Below are 15,775 nucleotides of genomic sequence, written 5' to 3'. Positions count from 1 at the left end.
AAAAGGCGCCGCCGTCAGCCGGCCCCGACTTTTGGGCTGCGGGGCTGGGGACTTCCCACATGCTTCCAGGAACATCCTCTACTCCAGTTACAGGGTGATCGGCCCTCGATGTGTTTGTAGCAGCTGTTCTGTACTGTCCCATTACTTTTTGGTAAAGGTTAAAAAAACTTGCCCTCTCGAACCTCCCATGAGGTACAGCTGTCTGTTCATAGGAAGTGGCTGAAGGGGTTGGTTACAGAACAAGACTCTTCATAAACTCCTGTGGATATCTAATTTATGTCATTATGTGGTTTGAGAGTTGAAAGAGTTTTGTAGTTAGAGGTGAGCCTGAGGTGAGACTGACCTGAGAACAGGTGTGATGACAGACTGAGGTGACAGAGCAGGTAAGTGGCAGAGCAACTTCTGCCTCCTGTTCCGGTCAGTGCCCGCTGTGCTTCAGTCGTGCTGTTTCTGTTTTGGTTAGCTGGTGACAGTAGCTGTATATTCTTCTGTGTGTGGCTGAATGCTTATTTTCCCTCAGGGATAGACATAAACTTGTAAAACCAAGGGGTTCTTTTTATTATTTTTTCCTTTCTAGAGAAGCCATTTTGATCGAATTCATCATGGTCTTCAGGGAGTTTGTGCAGTGCCACAAAGGTCCTATGCTGATCAAGGTAATTTCTTGTGAGAAACCTTTTTTGGACAAAAAAAACCCCACCAACCCAAACCCCCACAAAAAACAAAACCATACTTGAAACTCAGAAATCAGCCTTCCGGATGAAGTCCGTGTCAGGATGGAGATTTAGGTGAAAACTGTGGTTTATTTTCATAATTTGTTTGCAAGCTAAAGCTGTAAATAGAAGTTGAATTCACCATCACTGTTCTTATGTTAATTAATATTCTAAAAGAGATTGTGGTTATAAGATATGAGCTAGGTACAAAGTTCATAGCTTCCACTGCTTTATAATCAATAGAGTTTGCACAGATAACTATTGCAGCCATGTTTTCCCCTTTATAAATTTGTGGCATTCAGTAAGCATTTATGTTTGGTGCTAAACATCAATAGAAGCTATGTTGGAAAAAATGTTACAGTAAACTATTGAGACATCTTGGAATAAGTTCTTAAAGTCTTTAGAGCAAGAGGGATGGGAAATTCAGTTTCTTTATGTCATTTTACATTATTTTCCTTGTGAAATTTAAAGACTGGTTGTTTTTCTTGTGGAATGAATACCTTTAGACAACCTTTCCCTGTGTCCAGAAAGTTACTTTCTGCATATGAGGTGTAGCTTCCTTATCTAATCCTATTTCATTAACATGCATAATTCTTAATACACAATTATTTTGCTGAAAAGCCAGTAACTCAGCTGTTCTCTGTTTCAGTTGATGCCGATGTCACGGTCATTGGCTCTGGGCCTGGAGGATATGTTGCTGCTATCAAAGCAGCTCAGCTTGGGTTTAAGGTGAGACCTCACTCAGATAGCACAATACTCATCCAGGTTAAGTTGAAGGGTGTCTGTGTGACTCTGTAATCCTTCTGACACATCTTGGGCCACCAAATGCTGTAGACATCTTTTGCTAATCTTTCCTTACCTTGCTTACCTGCATTGTGCGGAATTTGAAATGGAGGTCTGGCTGTATTGCTCTCTATAGCCCTGCTGCTTACAGAGCTGCTTAGGACAGCTTACTTTTGGTTGGAGCTGATAATTGAGGTGGGCTTATACTCTTGTGAAAGAGAAGGTGGGAAAACAGTGCTAGGAACTAATTTTTCTCTCAACAAAAGGAAAAATAAAGAGATCATGACTGACAGAAAGACCAGTGGAAAACTATTCTGAAGAACAGACTGAGGGAGCTCAGAAGGGGAAAAAGCCATATTCAACTGATAGGCTTTTTGAATCTGATTAGTGGAATTCTACTGTCATATGAGAATTTTAGAGGCAAAAATGTGTGTAGAAATACTGTAGTATTTTAGTTACATCTATTTATGTTCATCTCTGTTCTGCCTGTTGTCTTTGAATGCTTTTCAGAAGAGGCAGTTTATGTCTGATGTGTACTAGTGGTGTGTCATTTAATTAAGTATTGTGAGAGTTGTATGTGTATAATATATTTCAGATGTTTTTAAACTCACAAGAATACAGAACGTGACTTCAGGATATTTTTTTTGCCTTCACTTCTTAATATGAGACCAACTGACACTCTTGGCACTGCATTATTGTTCTCATAATTATCTGGAACTCTGAGAAGGTGGTGCTAGCAGTCTTGAGCATGTTTCTGCTGTTTGGTATGTCACAATGTTTCTCAATTACCTAAAATAGACTTCATGACCAAAATGAACTCCTGGTGATGAGCTCCAGTGAAGCACAGGAATGGGGGGCCCATGCAGCTTGCAGTCTTCATCTTTCAGTGTTTTCAGAACTTGGCTGTACAAGGCCCTGAGCCATCAGATACATCATGGAATCACAGAATGGTTTGGGTTGGAAGGGATGCTAAAGCTGGCCTTGTTCTAACTGCCGTGCCATGGACAGGGACACCTTCTACTAGACCATGTTACTCAGAGACCCATCCAGCCTGGCCTTGAGCATTCAGGGCTGGGGCATCCACAGCTTCTCTGGGCAACCTGTTCCTGTGCCTGACCACCCCCAGAGTAAAGAATTCCTTCCTAAGAGCTGATCTAAATCTATGCCCTTCAGCTTAAGGCTGTTTCTGTCACTAAATATCCTTGTGAAAAGTCCTTCTCCAGCCTTCTGGCAAGCCCCCTTTAGATACTCCAAGGCTGCCATGAGGTCTCCCCAGAGCCTTCTCAGCCTGTCTTCATAGGAGAGCTGCTCCAGCACTGTGATTAACTTGGTGGCCTCCTCCAGGCTCGCTCCAGCAGGTCCAAATCTGTGTTGTGTTGGGGGCCACAGAGCTGGACACAATACTCCAGGTGGGGTCTCATGAGAGCAGAGTAGAGGGGGAGAGTCACCCCCTCAATGTCTTTGATGCTGAACCTGTTTGGAGAAGGAGGTTTGAGTAGATGTCCTCCTAAGGAGGTCCCTTCAAACTGAATTTGTCTGTAATTCTGAGTGTTGTCCCTCATTGGTCAGGACTCCCACAACCGGGTGTCAGTAACATCTCTTTGGGTATCTTTTAGCCTTCTGATATGTACCAATAACTGTATAAAATAGAAGTGTGTGAGATTCCATTAAGTTGTACATCTGCCTGTGACCTAGAGCAAAATAACTGAATTGTCTTTGCACATCTTTGTGATAGTAATTACTCTTGCTTCTGGATGTATGTGGTTACTTAGCTAGTAACCTGAGAAAAAAAGGTGCTCAGTGATGCAGGTTTTAATAAAGATTGTGGCTTTCTGCCATGTGAGTTCATGTTTGATTATTCCAAAGCTATTTTTGTGGCTGGCTATAAAGCAGCTTTTCTTGGAACGGTACTGTCCTTGAGTCCTTCATATCTGTGATTAACAGTAGGATACCGTGCATTTTTGTGGCTGGCTATAAAGCAGCTTTGATTAACAGTAGGATACCGTGCGCAAGGGGGTTGAAAAGTGCCCTGGATTCTGTTTTTCATCATAGTAAAAAATAATTCTCTTACACTGTTTCACTACTAGTTAGAGAGGGGAAAATGCTTGGACATACTTGTACATGTCACCATTATCATTGAATAAACATGTAGAATGCTTTTAGTAGACTGGCAAAAAGATTGTATAGTTACACCATCCATGGAAGAACCTAATTCTGTTGTACTGAATTACTTAAATTTCAATTTTAGTGCTATTTCTACTAGCACAAGCATTGAGTCCTTGTATCAGAACTACAGCATCCCATGTTGTTGCCAATAGTGTTCTCTGGGTATTGGCTTTGCTTGGCCTTTGGAAGTTTGTGTAAAATGGATGAGGCAGAACATCCTTGTTGGGTCAAGGTAGGAGCAGTCTGGTGCTGTTTGGTCCATGGTGCCGCTTTTAAAGCCCTTGCATTGTGTTTCATGTATTCATGTGCTTAAAATAAGAGGAAGGGGGGGTAGGGGATAAGCATGTGTCAGAATGTTCCTGTGATTTGATTTGGTGAATTCTGCTCTTCATGTTACCATCACCTACCTTAGCATAAAAGCAGCAATTTAAAGAAATTGTGAAAGGCCTTCACCTAGGTAATTGCCTCTCACTGGGCTGGAACTCTCAAGAATGTGAACCAAGGTTACAATTCTTTTGAATATATGTGTGCCTTCCAAAGAAGGAGATGCCAATTCCTTTGCTTCTACAAATCCTTCTCTGAAGGAGAGCTTCCTTTGCTCTCCTTCATTCTCTCTCCCAGTGATCTGTTTTTAAATGAAGTCTTGGCAGTTGTTTTTGTCCTTTGCACACTTTGATGTTGTCAGCTTAATGAGAAGGAGATGAAATATTTTCCATCCCTGTTGTTATTGACCTTATTTTTGTTTGGTTTTGCTGTACTTCATTTTTGTTTTTTCTTTCTTTATAGGTGTTGGTACAACTTTATAGCAGCGGGAGGAATTGTTGTTTGTGGCTTGGGGGTTTTGTTCTCTTTTGTTTTCTTGGAAGAAAAGATAGCTTCATTGGATTTTAATCTATGCCAGTTCACTTACCAGTTGTTTTTGTGTTTTTATGAATCTTCACATGATTTACATGTAATTGCTTCTAGCAGTTTTTTCTGTAATTGAACATCTTTCACTGGACTGAGTCTTGTATTTATTATTTACTTCATAGATTTTTGTGGTAGGACTACAAAAATACATAAAAGTAGCACTTGTATGAATGGTGCAGTGGCTGTTGTTTGCAGACAGTAAACTGGTGCAGTTTGGTAGAGAATTTGGTTGCAAAGAGCTATTTTGTGGGTTTTAAGTTAACAAAAAAAGAAGGAAGGGAAACATGAGCTGTAAAATCCAGGAATTAAATTAATGGGACACTTGTAGAGGTAGAATTACTAGACAAGTAGACAAATGTCTTTGTCATCAATTCTAAATTGTGAGAGAGCCCATAAGGAGCTGGTGGCAGAGTATTACTAAAAATTTTTTTTTCTCTATTCTTTGTCCTCAGACTGTCTGTGTAGAAAAAAATGCAACGTTAGGGGGAACCTGTTTGAATGTTGGATGTATTCCATCCAAGGTAAGTGTGCATGTTTGTTATAGCTTCATTAAAAGCAGCTGACATGATGTGCTTCACTTGGAAGGAGATTAGGAAGGAGTTTCTCAAGATGGATGTGCATGTAAGAATGGCCTGGAGGGTGAGACTGGTGGTGCTTGTGTGGAGTAATACAGATGTGGAGAGAAAGAGCTGAGTCCAGCACATGCACTATGAAAGGAAGGAGAAACAAGAAGAAATTAATAAGAACTTCCTATTTGACATTGTCAATCTAGTTGAAAGTAATTTCAGACCTTGGTCTTTGTAAGAACAGTGCTGTTGCTGGGGAATCTGCCTCAATAGCACCCAGCAGGTGGAGGAAGACACTGCTAAGGCCAGACTTGTGATGGCTGTAGTAACAGACATAATATTCTTAGCAAGACCCCTCCTAACTGTGTTGCTGTTTCTAATCCTTTTGCACAAGAGGTTCCATTAGCATGGGAGGGGAAAATACATTATAAATACTACATTTTTTTTAAAATTTATATTAACTTTTCTAAACACTTTAGTAAGCCTTTTAATGAGGTTCAGAGTATCTTAATAAATTGAAGCACCATTAAAACATGTTAATCCACACAGTGTTACCTTGAAAGTTTGAAACTCTGCTAGGATCTTTTTAACTAACTTCTCAAGTACTCTTTTATTTTTTTATCCTTTAGATTTCTTATGAAAATACTGTTAAACCCTTGGTTAAACTTAAATGCTATCTGGAATTCCTTTGAATTGTAGTAAACTTAAGAAGAACATACATAGGCTGTGTACACTAAGGCAGTAACAAATAATTCAAATACTCCTTTCCAGAAAACCACCCAAAATAATACCTTGGGCATGGGGTGTTTTTTTTTCTTTCTAGTTGCTAAAGTCTTAAGCAGTGCTTGCATCTTTTAAGTAATGAATGTTACAGATTTGGGGCTGTGACAGCTATGTGAAGTAGAGAAATTACTTTTAAAGATAGTTGATAAAAAATATAAAAATAGAATGATCTTGTTTTGATAGTATTAGTTTTACACAAACGTGTAGATAAGGCAATTATTTCAAAATGCCCTTTGAATCTTTTACTGTGCCTGCTTTAGATTTAAGTCTGTGCAAACTCGCACTGCTGTCCTTGCAAAGATACAGATAATTTCATATTTGGGGTGGCTATAACCAAAGAATCAATTTTCTTAGTAAGATCATGCCTTAACTATATTGTTATTTCTAATCAAAATACAATTATCAAGCTTCTGAATTTGAAGCTACTAATTTTTAGCCATCATATAAAAACCATTCTAATTTTATCTATGCATTTGGAAGATCCATGTACCTGAGCTAGCTCCAAGTCATCCAGCTTTAGCTTGGCTGGCTATGCAGTTATAGAAACTTCAGCATAAAACCTGAAAATTTAACTCATATATGTCTACACAGGTTAAAATCTTAACAGGCATTTTAGTGTAGATTTTCCTCATCTAGTTATTCTGTATCTTCTCTTTGGCCATCAGTCACAGTTATCTTTCTCTTCCTCTACTTGGTTTGTTCCTTTTTAAATCTCTGGAGTAATTATCAGTTTCTATGGTGAAATGAGCAAAAAGGATAGGTGTTGATTTAACTGTATTCTATTTCTATGTGAAGTATGTAACTTCATTGAATGTTTTATTAGGAGCTACTGTGTAATTTCTGTGATTGAAATACACCTTTTCAAATATGTACATATCAAACAATAGTGAGAACATTTTGTAAATAGTACAATTATTTTTCCTAATAGTAAATATTCTTTTATATTATATATGGAATGTATGTCCAAATTCACATTTTTGTGTGTCTGTTTTAGGCCTTGCTGAACAACTCACATCTGTATCACTTGGCCCATGGAAAAGATTTTGCTAATAGAGGAATTGAAAGTGAGTGAAGAGCTCTCACTGCTTGTTACATAAGTGGTTTCCGCTAAGAAGTAAATTTAGTCTTTCAAATCTGATTAGTATGGTTTTCTGGTCAGAAAATTTTTAGAGTTAACAATAATATCCTTTATCTGTCATTTGGAGGCTTAGGAATGTGTCTGCTCTTTGAACTCTGAATGTTGGATAGATAAGTTTTAGCTGAAAAGTGCAATATTGGTTTTCAGCATAGCAGTTGTTGAATGTAACCTTTAGCATTTAATAGGGCCATTCAACACATCTTTCTGTGCCAGCTGTTAACTGTGTTGAGGTTAGCTCCTTTAACATTGTCACACTGCAATGCTTGGTGTAAGTTGTTTTGCTTTAACTTTAGTTACAGGACTCCGTTTGAATCTAGAGAAGATGATGGAACAGAAGAGTAGTGCAGTGAAGGCCTTAACAGGTGGAATTGCTCATTTATTTAAACAAAACAAGGTTAGTTTGGATTATATACTGAGATATATCCATTTTTTTAATCTGAATTTCTTACTTTTTACATTTTCACATTGCCACATAAATTAGAGTGACTGATATGACAAGGGCAGAATTTGGATGCTTCTCTTCCAGAAAACTTTTAAATGCCTAGTACCTTCATTCTTAATCTGCTTAAAGAAATAGTATACTATTCCTATTCCTACTAGTATACAATTATTTTGTGATTTGTACCAGGTAGTGATGCAGAGAGATGTTTTAGCAGCATCTCTAAGCATTAGTGAGATTCAGATGAAATGTAGCCTAACTTATTTGAACCTGACTTCACTGTGTTCTGATTACTAAAGGTTGTACATGTATCTGGGTTTGGAAAAATAACTGGCAAAAACCAAGTCACTGCAACTAAAGAAGATGGCAGCACACAAGTTATCAACACAAAGAACATACTCATAGCTACAGGCTCAGAAGTTGCTCCCTTCCCTGGAATTACTGTACGTATTTGAACTTAATTGTACTTCCTTTTCAGTGTCTCATAGCCACACAATTTAATGTGTAATAATGGTTTGCACCTGACTGCACTTCATGCTGTGTGTGTTTTGTATACAATATGTAAAAGGTGTTTTGTATATAATATGTAAAAGAGATTGCAAACCTCCCTTTGTGCATTTCTTTATCATTAGATTGATGAAGATAACATTGTGTCATCCACTGGTGCACTGTCACTGAAAAAAGTTCCTGAAAAGTTGGTTGTCATTGGTGCAGGAGTCATCGGTGTGGAACTGGTGAGAGGATGTTTAAACCACTTGACTTTTAATTTGTAAAAGAAAAAGGTGGTTTTTTGTGGCTGTATTTGATGGTTTTGCTGTGCTTTAACAGTTCAGTGAGTTGTAGTCAATCTGTTCAGATTTCATAGCCTGCTAGCTCCATTTTTTACCATAAAAGATGGGATAAGTGTTTGTTGGGTCAGTACTTCTGCAGCGAGTTAGATAAGCAAAGAAATTAGAGAGGAACATCCAGGGTCTTGCATAATTGTTTTTCTCTTTTGGAGGAGTAGGGATGTGAGGGAATGCCAGGGTAATCAGGATGAGTTCTTGTGTTTAGTAGTTAATCTCAAGAGATGTTTAATGTGATCTGGTAGTACATATTCTATCAGCCAAAAGCGTGGAGACTTTGTGGTTCATCGTGGTCTGAGTCCCTTTGCCTCACACCTACACATTTCAAAAAGAATTTATATTTGCTGGTCTTGCAGCTGCTTGAATCTGTGCCCATCTGCCAAGTGGTTGCTTAGCCTGCTGACTAATAAGCTGGGAAAGAGGAAGCAAATTAAAATTCTGTATTGGGTGGATGTGGGTAACTGTAGGTAAATACCTCCAGGGTGTACATGGGTTTTGTGGGTGAGGCTGATGATCATGGTTAAGGTTATAAATACAGACAGGACCAGCAGAGGCTCCATTTTGTTGTGTAAAATTTCCTTGATGTGGTATTGTTTTGATTAATTAATAGTGGTATTAGAGCCCCACAAGCAATTCCCTTTGGGTTTTCCTTTCAGATTCATTGATTTTGAATTTCTTCTATACCTATAGTATAAAACATACATGAGTTATATTTAGTGATTTTGTTAGCTATTTCTTTAAAAGCCTAATTCCCTGAATTTGATCATGGAAGTTTTGAGTCTGCAAATAAACAATGATAAATCTTTTCCTGGAAAGGCTGGGGGAAGTTGAACTTCTTTTATTTTATGTCATGTTTGTAGAAACTGATCAGTTTGCTGTTACATGTTATCCTGCTTTAGAAGAGTTTACAGTCTGTTGCAAATATTAGAGTAAAAGTATCTGAAGTTTGCTTTTCAAAAACTCCTTTTACCTGTATTGTTTACCTGCAGGGTTCAGTTTGGCAGCGCCTCGGTGCAGATGTGACAGCTGTTGAGTTCATGGGCCATGTTGGGGGAATGGGAATTGACATGGAGATCTCTAAAAACTTCCAACGCATTCTTCAGAAACAGGGATTCAAGTTTAAACTGAACACCAAAGTTACTGGTGCTACCAAGAGACCAGATGGAAAAATAGATGTAGCGTAAGTGTTTAACATAAAACTAAAGGCATGCAAAATATATTCTTCCTCCCAATCCATCAAATCTATTTAAAAATACAGTCTGAAATTATTTTTTAAACAGGAATGAAAATTAATTCTTTAGTGCAATTAAATGTTTATCCTTCTTTAACAACTTACAGAGCTCATAATTTTGGGTTTATTAAGTCCTAAGTTGCTTATACAGGACTTATTCCATTGACTTGAGTTGGGGGCTTGCTGGCATAAAACCACTGTTATAATGAGATCAGTAATAAAAACAGAACTCTAAATCATTATTTTCATGGAAGATACTTGCTTCTGTATAACTAGCATAAATACCATGATTGTTCATACAGTCATTTCCAAGCCGTTAATTCTTGACTACATACTGGAAAGTCATCTTGTCTTAGGGTAAGCCTGGCAGAGATATTATTGTTCTTGAACAGAAAAAAAATGAAACTACACAAAGAGTTTATTTTAATGGTCTTATTCAAGACCTTTGAAGTTTTATACATGAACAGTTAATATAGAAACACATAAAGCAAATTTGCTTTGTAAAAGTCCATAAGTATGCACTAGTTCTATTTGTGTTAATGGATTCTCTATGCAGAAACTGTAGTTTAAAAAAATGCTTGATGTTACTTCACAAAAACAAGCTTAAATGTTTTTTCATTGGAGATTTACTATGGTGACTTTTACTTGCTGGATCACTGTAGCTTGGAACAGCCTGTCATCCATCACTCTAAAGGTCCAGGATTTGGGCTTCTTTGCATGCCGTGCCGATGCTGGTTGGATTTCTCATGTGGTCTGTTTCTACTTATAGGGTATCATTTTGGTTCAGAGTATGCTTTTGATTCCACACACTTCCAATTATCCTCACTTCCCATGCTTTGGTTCTTGTACTCTGAGAGTTCGTAAACTGAACTTGTTCTGGGTGCAATTAAAGACAAGATACACTTGAGGGATGCATGGCAGCTCCTAACAGGTGTTTGGTTCCTGGGCCAGAAGAGAGCTTGCTGAGAATACATGGCCCTACCCCACCCCAAAGTATGTATACTATATACAAAATATATATACTTGGGGTGGCAAGTACTCAGCAGCAGTGACTTTGCTATGTGGATTCGATCCCATCAGATCATGCTATTTGCTGTTGAAAATATACCCTGATTTTCTCTCTGACAGTTGTTAGGAAATGTAGTAAGAGGTGTTGCCCCTTCTCCCTCTTCCACTACTGAACTCTTGCAAGGAGGAAGCCTGGGGCAGGATGAATGAAGTGCTTTGGGTGCCAGACCCAGCCAGGATTTCACCATCTTGGGTCATATTAGTTACTAACCAGGGAGAGATAAGGCTACAAGTTTACAGCTTAGCATTTTTGCTTTTTGTTTTGCTGCAGTGTTGAAGCTGCTGCTGGTGGCAAGGCAGAAGTAATAACTTGTGATGTGCTCCTAGTTTGCATCGGTAGGCGCCCTTTTACAAAAAATCTAGGTCTTGAGGAAATTGGAATAGAACTTGATAAGAAGGGAAGAATTCCAGTCAACAACAGATTCCAAACCAAGATTCCAAAGTAAGTAAGACTAATTTTTTCCTCTTTTTTTAATGCAGAACACTTATTTTTAAAGTTTAACTAACTAAAGCCCTTCTGGTTTTTAATAACAGAACATATTTTCCTTTTCTGAAAAGAAAACTCAATATATCCTATCATTTCAGTAGCTAAAAAGTTTTAGTCAGCCTTTGACGTTTTGTAATTTAAAAGTCACTGTCCATTTCGTGTCACTAAGTACCTCTTGAAGTGTGGTCATTCTGTGGAAACTGCTAAAATGAAGTATTTTAATCTGTTTTGATTAGAGTTTTCAGTAACGTTTCAAACAGACTGTTATGTAAGGTAGCCCAGGTGTGCTAGAATGTTTTTAAACAGTGTCTAATTCTGTTTCATTGGTCTGATAGCATCTATGCTATTGGTGATGTAGTTGCTGGACCTATGCTGGCCCACAAAGCTGAGGATGAAGGCATTCTTTGTGTAGAAGGCATGGCTGGGGGAGCAGTTCATATTGACTATAACTGCGTTCCCTCTGTGATCTACACTCATCCTGAAGTGGCCTGGGTGGGCAAGTCAGAAGAACAGCTGAAAGAAGAGGTACTGTTTGTTTTCTTTTCCAGCAAAAACTGTTTTTCCACTTTGAGCTTGGTTTCATTCTCTAGTTGTTTATCTAGCTACTTAATCCAAATTTCTGCATTTGAATTTACTGCTTAGGGGATGTGAGTGAATGATGCTCTTGTGCATGCCACTCTCCCAAGAACCACAGTTCTCTTTAATAACTTGCATTCTGTGATATTAGTATTGTTTGTTTGCAAATTAGTCTTTTTTTTTGTACACTCTTACACCATTTATGGTGATAGTTCATGTACATTCCTGTGTCTCCTGTTTTAGTTCTGCATTGCTTCTCCTCACGTATGTAACAGTTGGTTACATTGTTCTTGTTGGTCATTAAGTCAGTAACACATCTGTTTTGCAGGGTGTAGAGTACAAAGTTGGGAAATTTCCATTTGCTGCAAACAGTAGAGCAAAGACAAATGCTGACACAGATGGCTTGGTGAAGATACTTAGTCATAAGTCGACAGACAGGATGTTGGGTGCTCACATTTTAGGCCCAGTAAGTATCATCAATTGTGCTTTCTTAGCCTTATAATGTTCTTTTTATTTAGTGTTGCATAGTTGTTGAGTTAGAAGTGGTGTTTGTAAACAGGAAGGTTTGTGTTCACCATAGTTATTTTATTTTACAGTTCTGTTCTGCACCCCGACCTCCTTTGTACTTTTTAGTTACTTAGGTGAAACTAAAAAAAAAGCCCAATTTTTTTTGTCCTCTTGAATTAGTGCTATAGTTATTTATTTGGTTTCTTTGACAAGTTTTGTGTGGTGAGGTTTTTGGTGATGGTGTTTGTTGTAGGTTGTTTTTGCATTTTGTTTTTGTGAATACTGCCAAATACTTGAGAGAATAGCAGAAATTGTTGATTCAACTTTTGGAAGTTGAAGGAGCTGAAAAGACTGTGTCTCTTTCATTGGTGTTTTCTTTTTTCCCTTCTCTCCAACTAAAGACCTCTGCAAGGGTGGTAATCTTATGCTGCAGTCACCAAATCCGGGGTCAGTAATTTGTGGAACTTAGAGTGAAAAAACCTTTAGGATTTCCCCTGTCTAGGAGGTTTTTGGGGTTTTTTGGTCAAAGTTAGACCCTAGTTTTTCTCTGTTTTGTTTCTTAGCTGTAATTTTTTTTTTTCAAAATACGTTTGCAGAAACACTTCCATACATTTTTGCGCACAGCTTTAAGAGAAACACCAAACTGTTCTCAGTAAGATTCTATGCTACTTACTTTCTCTTGCAGTTGTAGTAATTTAGAAAACAACATGACTTAAAGGAAGCACAACTTTGTCTCATACCAGCAGATCTAATTTTCTTCATTGGGAAGGGACTGGGGGGGAAAATCTTATGGTTGTGGATCTGAGTGCTAAAAATGTAAGAGGAGATTTAACTATTTTTCACTCCTCAATTGTATATTCTCTTAGTAAATATGCATAAATACAGCGAATAAAAATGAGGGTGTTTGAGTAGTAACATGCTTTTTTTTTAATCTAGTTATCTATTTAACTTTTCAGGGAAGCATTGAAGTTTTGGATTGGTTTCTTTTCATGGAAAAATGCCTAGCTTTTGCACAACTCTCAGGAATGAGAGAACAAATACTCTCATTAATGTTTAGATTTATGCTAGGTTTGATCACAAACACTAAATAGAGTACATTACTTACATTATAGCACAGATGAAGTGTTGGTTAAACCGTAACTTCTCTTTTTTAGCAGAAAATGCTTATTTATAAGCTGCTACTGATGCAGCAGAGCCTGGACAAGTGCATAAGAATTTGTGCTAATTGCAAGTACCATTAAATTGCAGGGTGCTGGTGAAATGGTGAATGAAGCTGCCCTTGCTATGGAATATGGAGCATCATGTGAAGATGTAGCCAGAGTTTGCCATGCCCATCCAGTAAGTGTTTTCTAGAGGGCCTGTTAAACACCTTCACACAGACAGGCTATTACTCCATGTAGCTATTAATGACTTGTAACTTTTTGTGCTTGCTCCCTACAGACGGTGTCAGAAGCCTTCAGGGAAGCAAACCTAGCAGCATCCTTTGGCAAAGCTATCAACTTCTAAAACGAAAGAGCAAATCTTTGTACATACATAGTACATCTCTGAAAATGGACTGTGGGCCCTTATGGAAGGCTGAATCTGAGGATTTTAGGACTGACTTAAGTGAATATCTTAATTTTAAACATCAGATATTTAAACAAGTAGAGTTTGGAACAAGTGGAATTATCCAGTCTCTGTAAATTAAATACTTAAAATTACATGTTTATTTACACAATGAATGTTGCAGAAAAGCAGCCTGACAGAACTCTTTTCTTTTTAGAAACCAAACATTTTGCTGCTGCATGGGATTATCAGGTTTGCTGGTCAGAACTCTGGATGATTGTCCAGCATACCTTGTATTTTCTTATTTGAAGTAGTGTTACAATAAACCAGTTGCATACTGGCACTTGAAATGCCACTGGCACTTAAAATGCCACTGTCACTTCCGCACAAAAATGTGTTTCTTCTGAAGGGATTAACTTTGGTATTTAATCTACTTCTTACATATGAGTACCAAAACTTGTTTTGACCTAGTAGTGTTGGGATGTTGGGAGAAGAGGGGCTCGTGTAGATCAATTAAAATTACACTCACTTTTTAAAGAGAAAATTACTGTCTGTGTGATTCTCCACGTCAGGTTTTCATATTGAAAACTCTTAAGGGGAAAAACTGAGTGCTGATTGAGAAATGAAAAATTTGAAGACAAATGGACTGCTACCTAATTCTTTTTAGTTTTAAAGCTTCCATTGTCCAGCTCTCTTAAATTTGAAATGCTAAAACTGGGTAGTGAAGCAGTGTTTGCTGTTAAATGCTATGACTTGAGGGTTATTCTGCACCTTCCACACATAAGGGCTGCAGTGTCAGCTCTCCACACAATTAAGACATACTTTCTTCTCTTCTGTTTTCTATTTTGTTCCCTCTTTCTGTCTCTTCTGTAGCAAGAGAGCTTAATAAATACTTGACATGGCTGGAGGGTCTTCTTGGATTTTGTTTGTTGACTGGATCCTTGTAGTGTCTAGGTTGTTAATTATGTGAGCAAACTCACAAACAGATGGCATTGTTGGAAGATCTTTAAGCTGTATATGGAGCATGCCCAAATCCAGTAGTTGAAATTAACTTCTTTTCCAAGGTGCCATTTCTTCTTTTTTGCCAGGCTCTTCTGCCTTTAAGAAAACACTACCTGCTGGTATTGTGCATGTCCTTTTTCATTATGCCACTGGAATGAGAAGTGCACACTCAGAAGGTGGTGCTACAGCCTATGTGGTTTTTTTGTATAGACAAGATGGTTATATCTTTCTAGCTTGCTTTATAGCTTCTTATCCAAGTATTATCTATAGTGAGTGACAGAGATGGATGCCAGCATTACCATATCAATTAATCAGTAAAACACCAGTGATAGTCTTCTTCATTGTGATTTATTTTCAAAACTCCTACTTTAAATGTAGATGAGGTTAAACCATACCACATTAAGCTTATCACCATCTGATTCATGGGTATGCTGGGTTAGTGAATTAATGTGGGTCTGCTTTCAGGTGTGTGTTAGTAGGAAGCTGGTGAATGGAAAGTGTATGTCAGACAACAGAGCAAAAAAGCTTGATTCTTCCAATAGATCTTGGCATTTCAGAATTACTTCTAACTTAACAAAGGTAAATGTTAAGTGTTAATCATGTGATTTGCAAGTTCTTCCCAGAAGCCTTGCTCTTTCAGAAACAGTTTTGTGTCTACTCCCTCCACCTCCTGAAGACTTGTAGCAGTCCTACTGTAATTCATTCTTGAAGTTCATCAGTTAGAAAAGTTTGTATCTCATTTTATGTTAAATGCAGTTTGAAAAGCCAGGGAAACTTATAACCAATAATACTTCTAAGCTTGTACTGGAGACTCTGAGTTTTCCAGACACTTAAAAATGAAAATCAAGGCCTTAAAATTATTTTTTTACTTTCTTGCTGTCATTCCCATTCTAGTTAAGTGTACAAAAAAGTATAAAAGTAAAATGAGCTGCTGAGACACCTGTCAGTGGTCACATAGCAGTTAGGCTTGAGTGCTGCCAAATTGGCACTTTGTAGCAGCTGCTGAATGTACTGGCAGTG

The 15,775-nt window shown here is 37.9% G+C and overlaps 1 protein-coding gene across 1 annotated transcript in view; it reads left to right on the top strand.

The window, feature by feature from the left end:
• The window catches only part of DLD (dihydrolipoamide dehydrogenase), a 16,236-nt gene extending 1,578 nt beyond the window's left edge, over positions 1–14,658 (top strand). Inside the window, exons 2-15 of the mRNA XM_005423547.1 lie at positions 6–112; positions 578–653; positions 1,360–1,439; positions 5,021–5,089; positions 6,912–6,981; positions 7,349–7,449; positions 7,794–7,937; positions 8,127–8,228; positions 9,329–9,519; positions 10,910–11,080; positions 11,461–11,650; positions 12,030–12,167; positions 13,457–13,546; positions 13,649–14,658. Of these exons, the coding sequence (XP_005423604.1) occupies positions 6–112; positions 578–653; positions 1,360–1,439; positions 5,021–5,089; positions 6,912–6,981; positions 7,349–7,449; positions 7,794–7,937; positions 8,127–8,228; positions 9,329–9,519; positions 10,910–11,080; positions 11,461–11,650; positions 12,030–12,167; positions 13,457–13,546; positions 13,649–13,714 (1,595 nt within the window). The 3' untranslated portion in view covers positions 13,715–14,658. The remainder of the gene's footprint in view (positions 1–5; positions 113–577; positions 654–1,359; positions 1,440–5,020; positions 5,090–6,911; positions 6,982–7,348; positions 7,450–7,793; positions 7,938–8,126; positions 8,229–9,328; positions 9,520–10,909; positions 11,081–11,460; positions 11,651–12,029; positions 12,168–13,456; positions 13,547–13,648) is intronic.
• The last annotated feature ends 1,117 nt before the right edge of the window (positions 14,659–15,775 follow it).

This window comes from Geospiza fortis, unplaced genomic scaffold (assembly GCF_000277835.1).
Source record: "Geospiza fortis unplaced genomic scaffold, GeoFor_1.0 scaffold424, whole genome shotgun sequence".
NCBI lineage: Eukaryota > Metazoa > Chordata > Aves > Passeriformes > Thraupidae > Geospiza > Geospiza fortis.
This window is presented reverse-complemented; position numbering and strand designations above follow the sequence as displayed.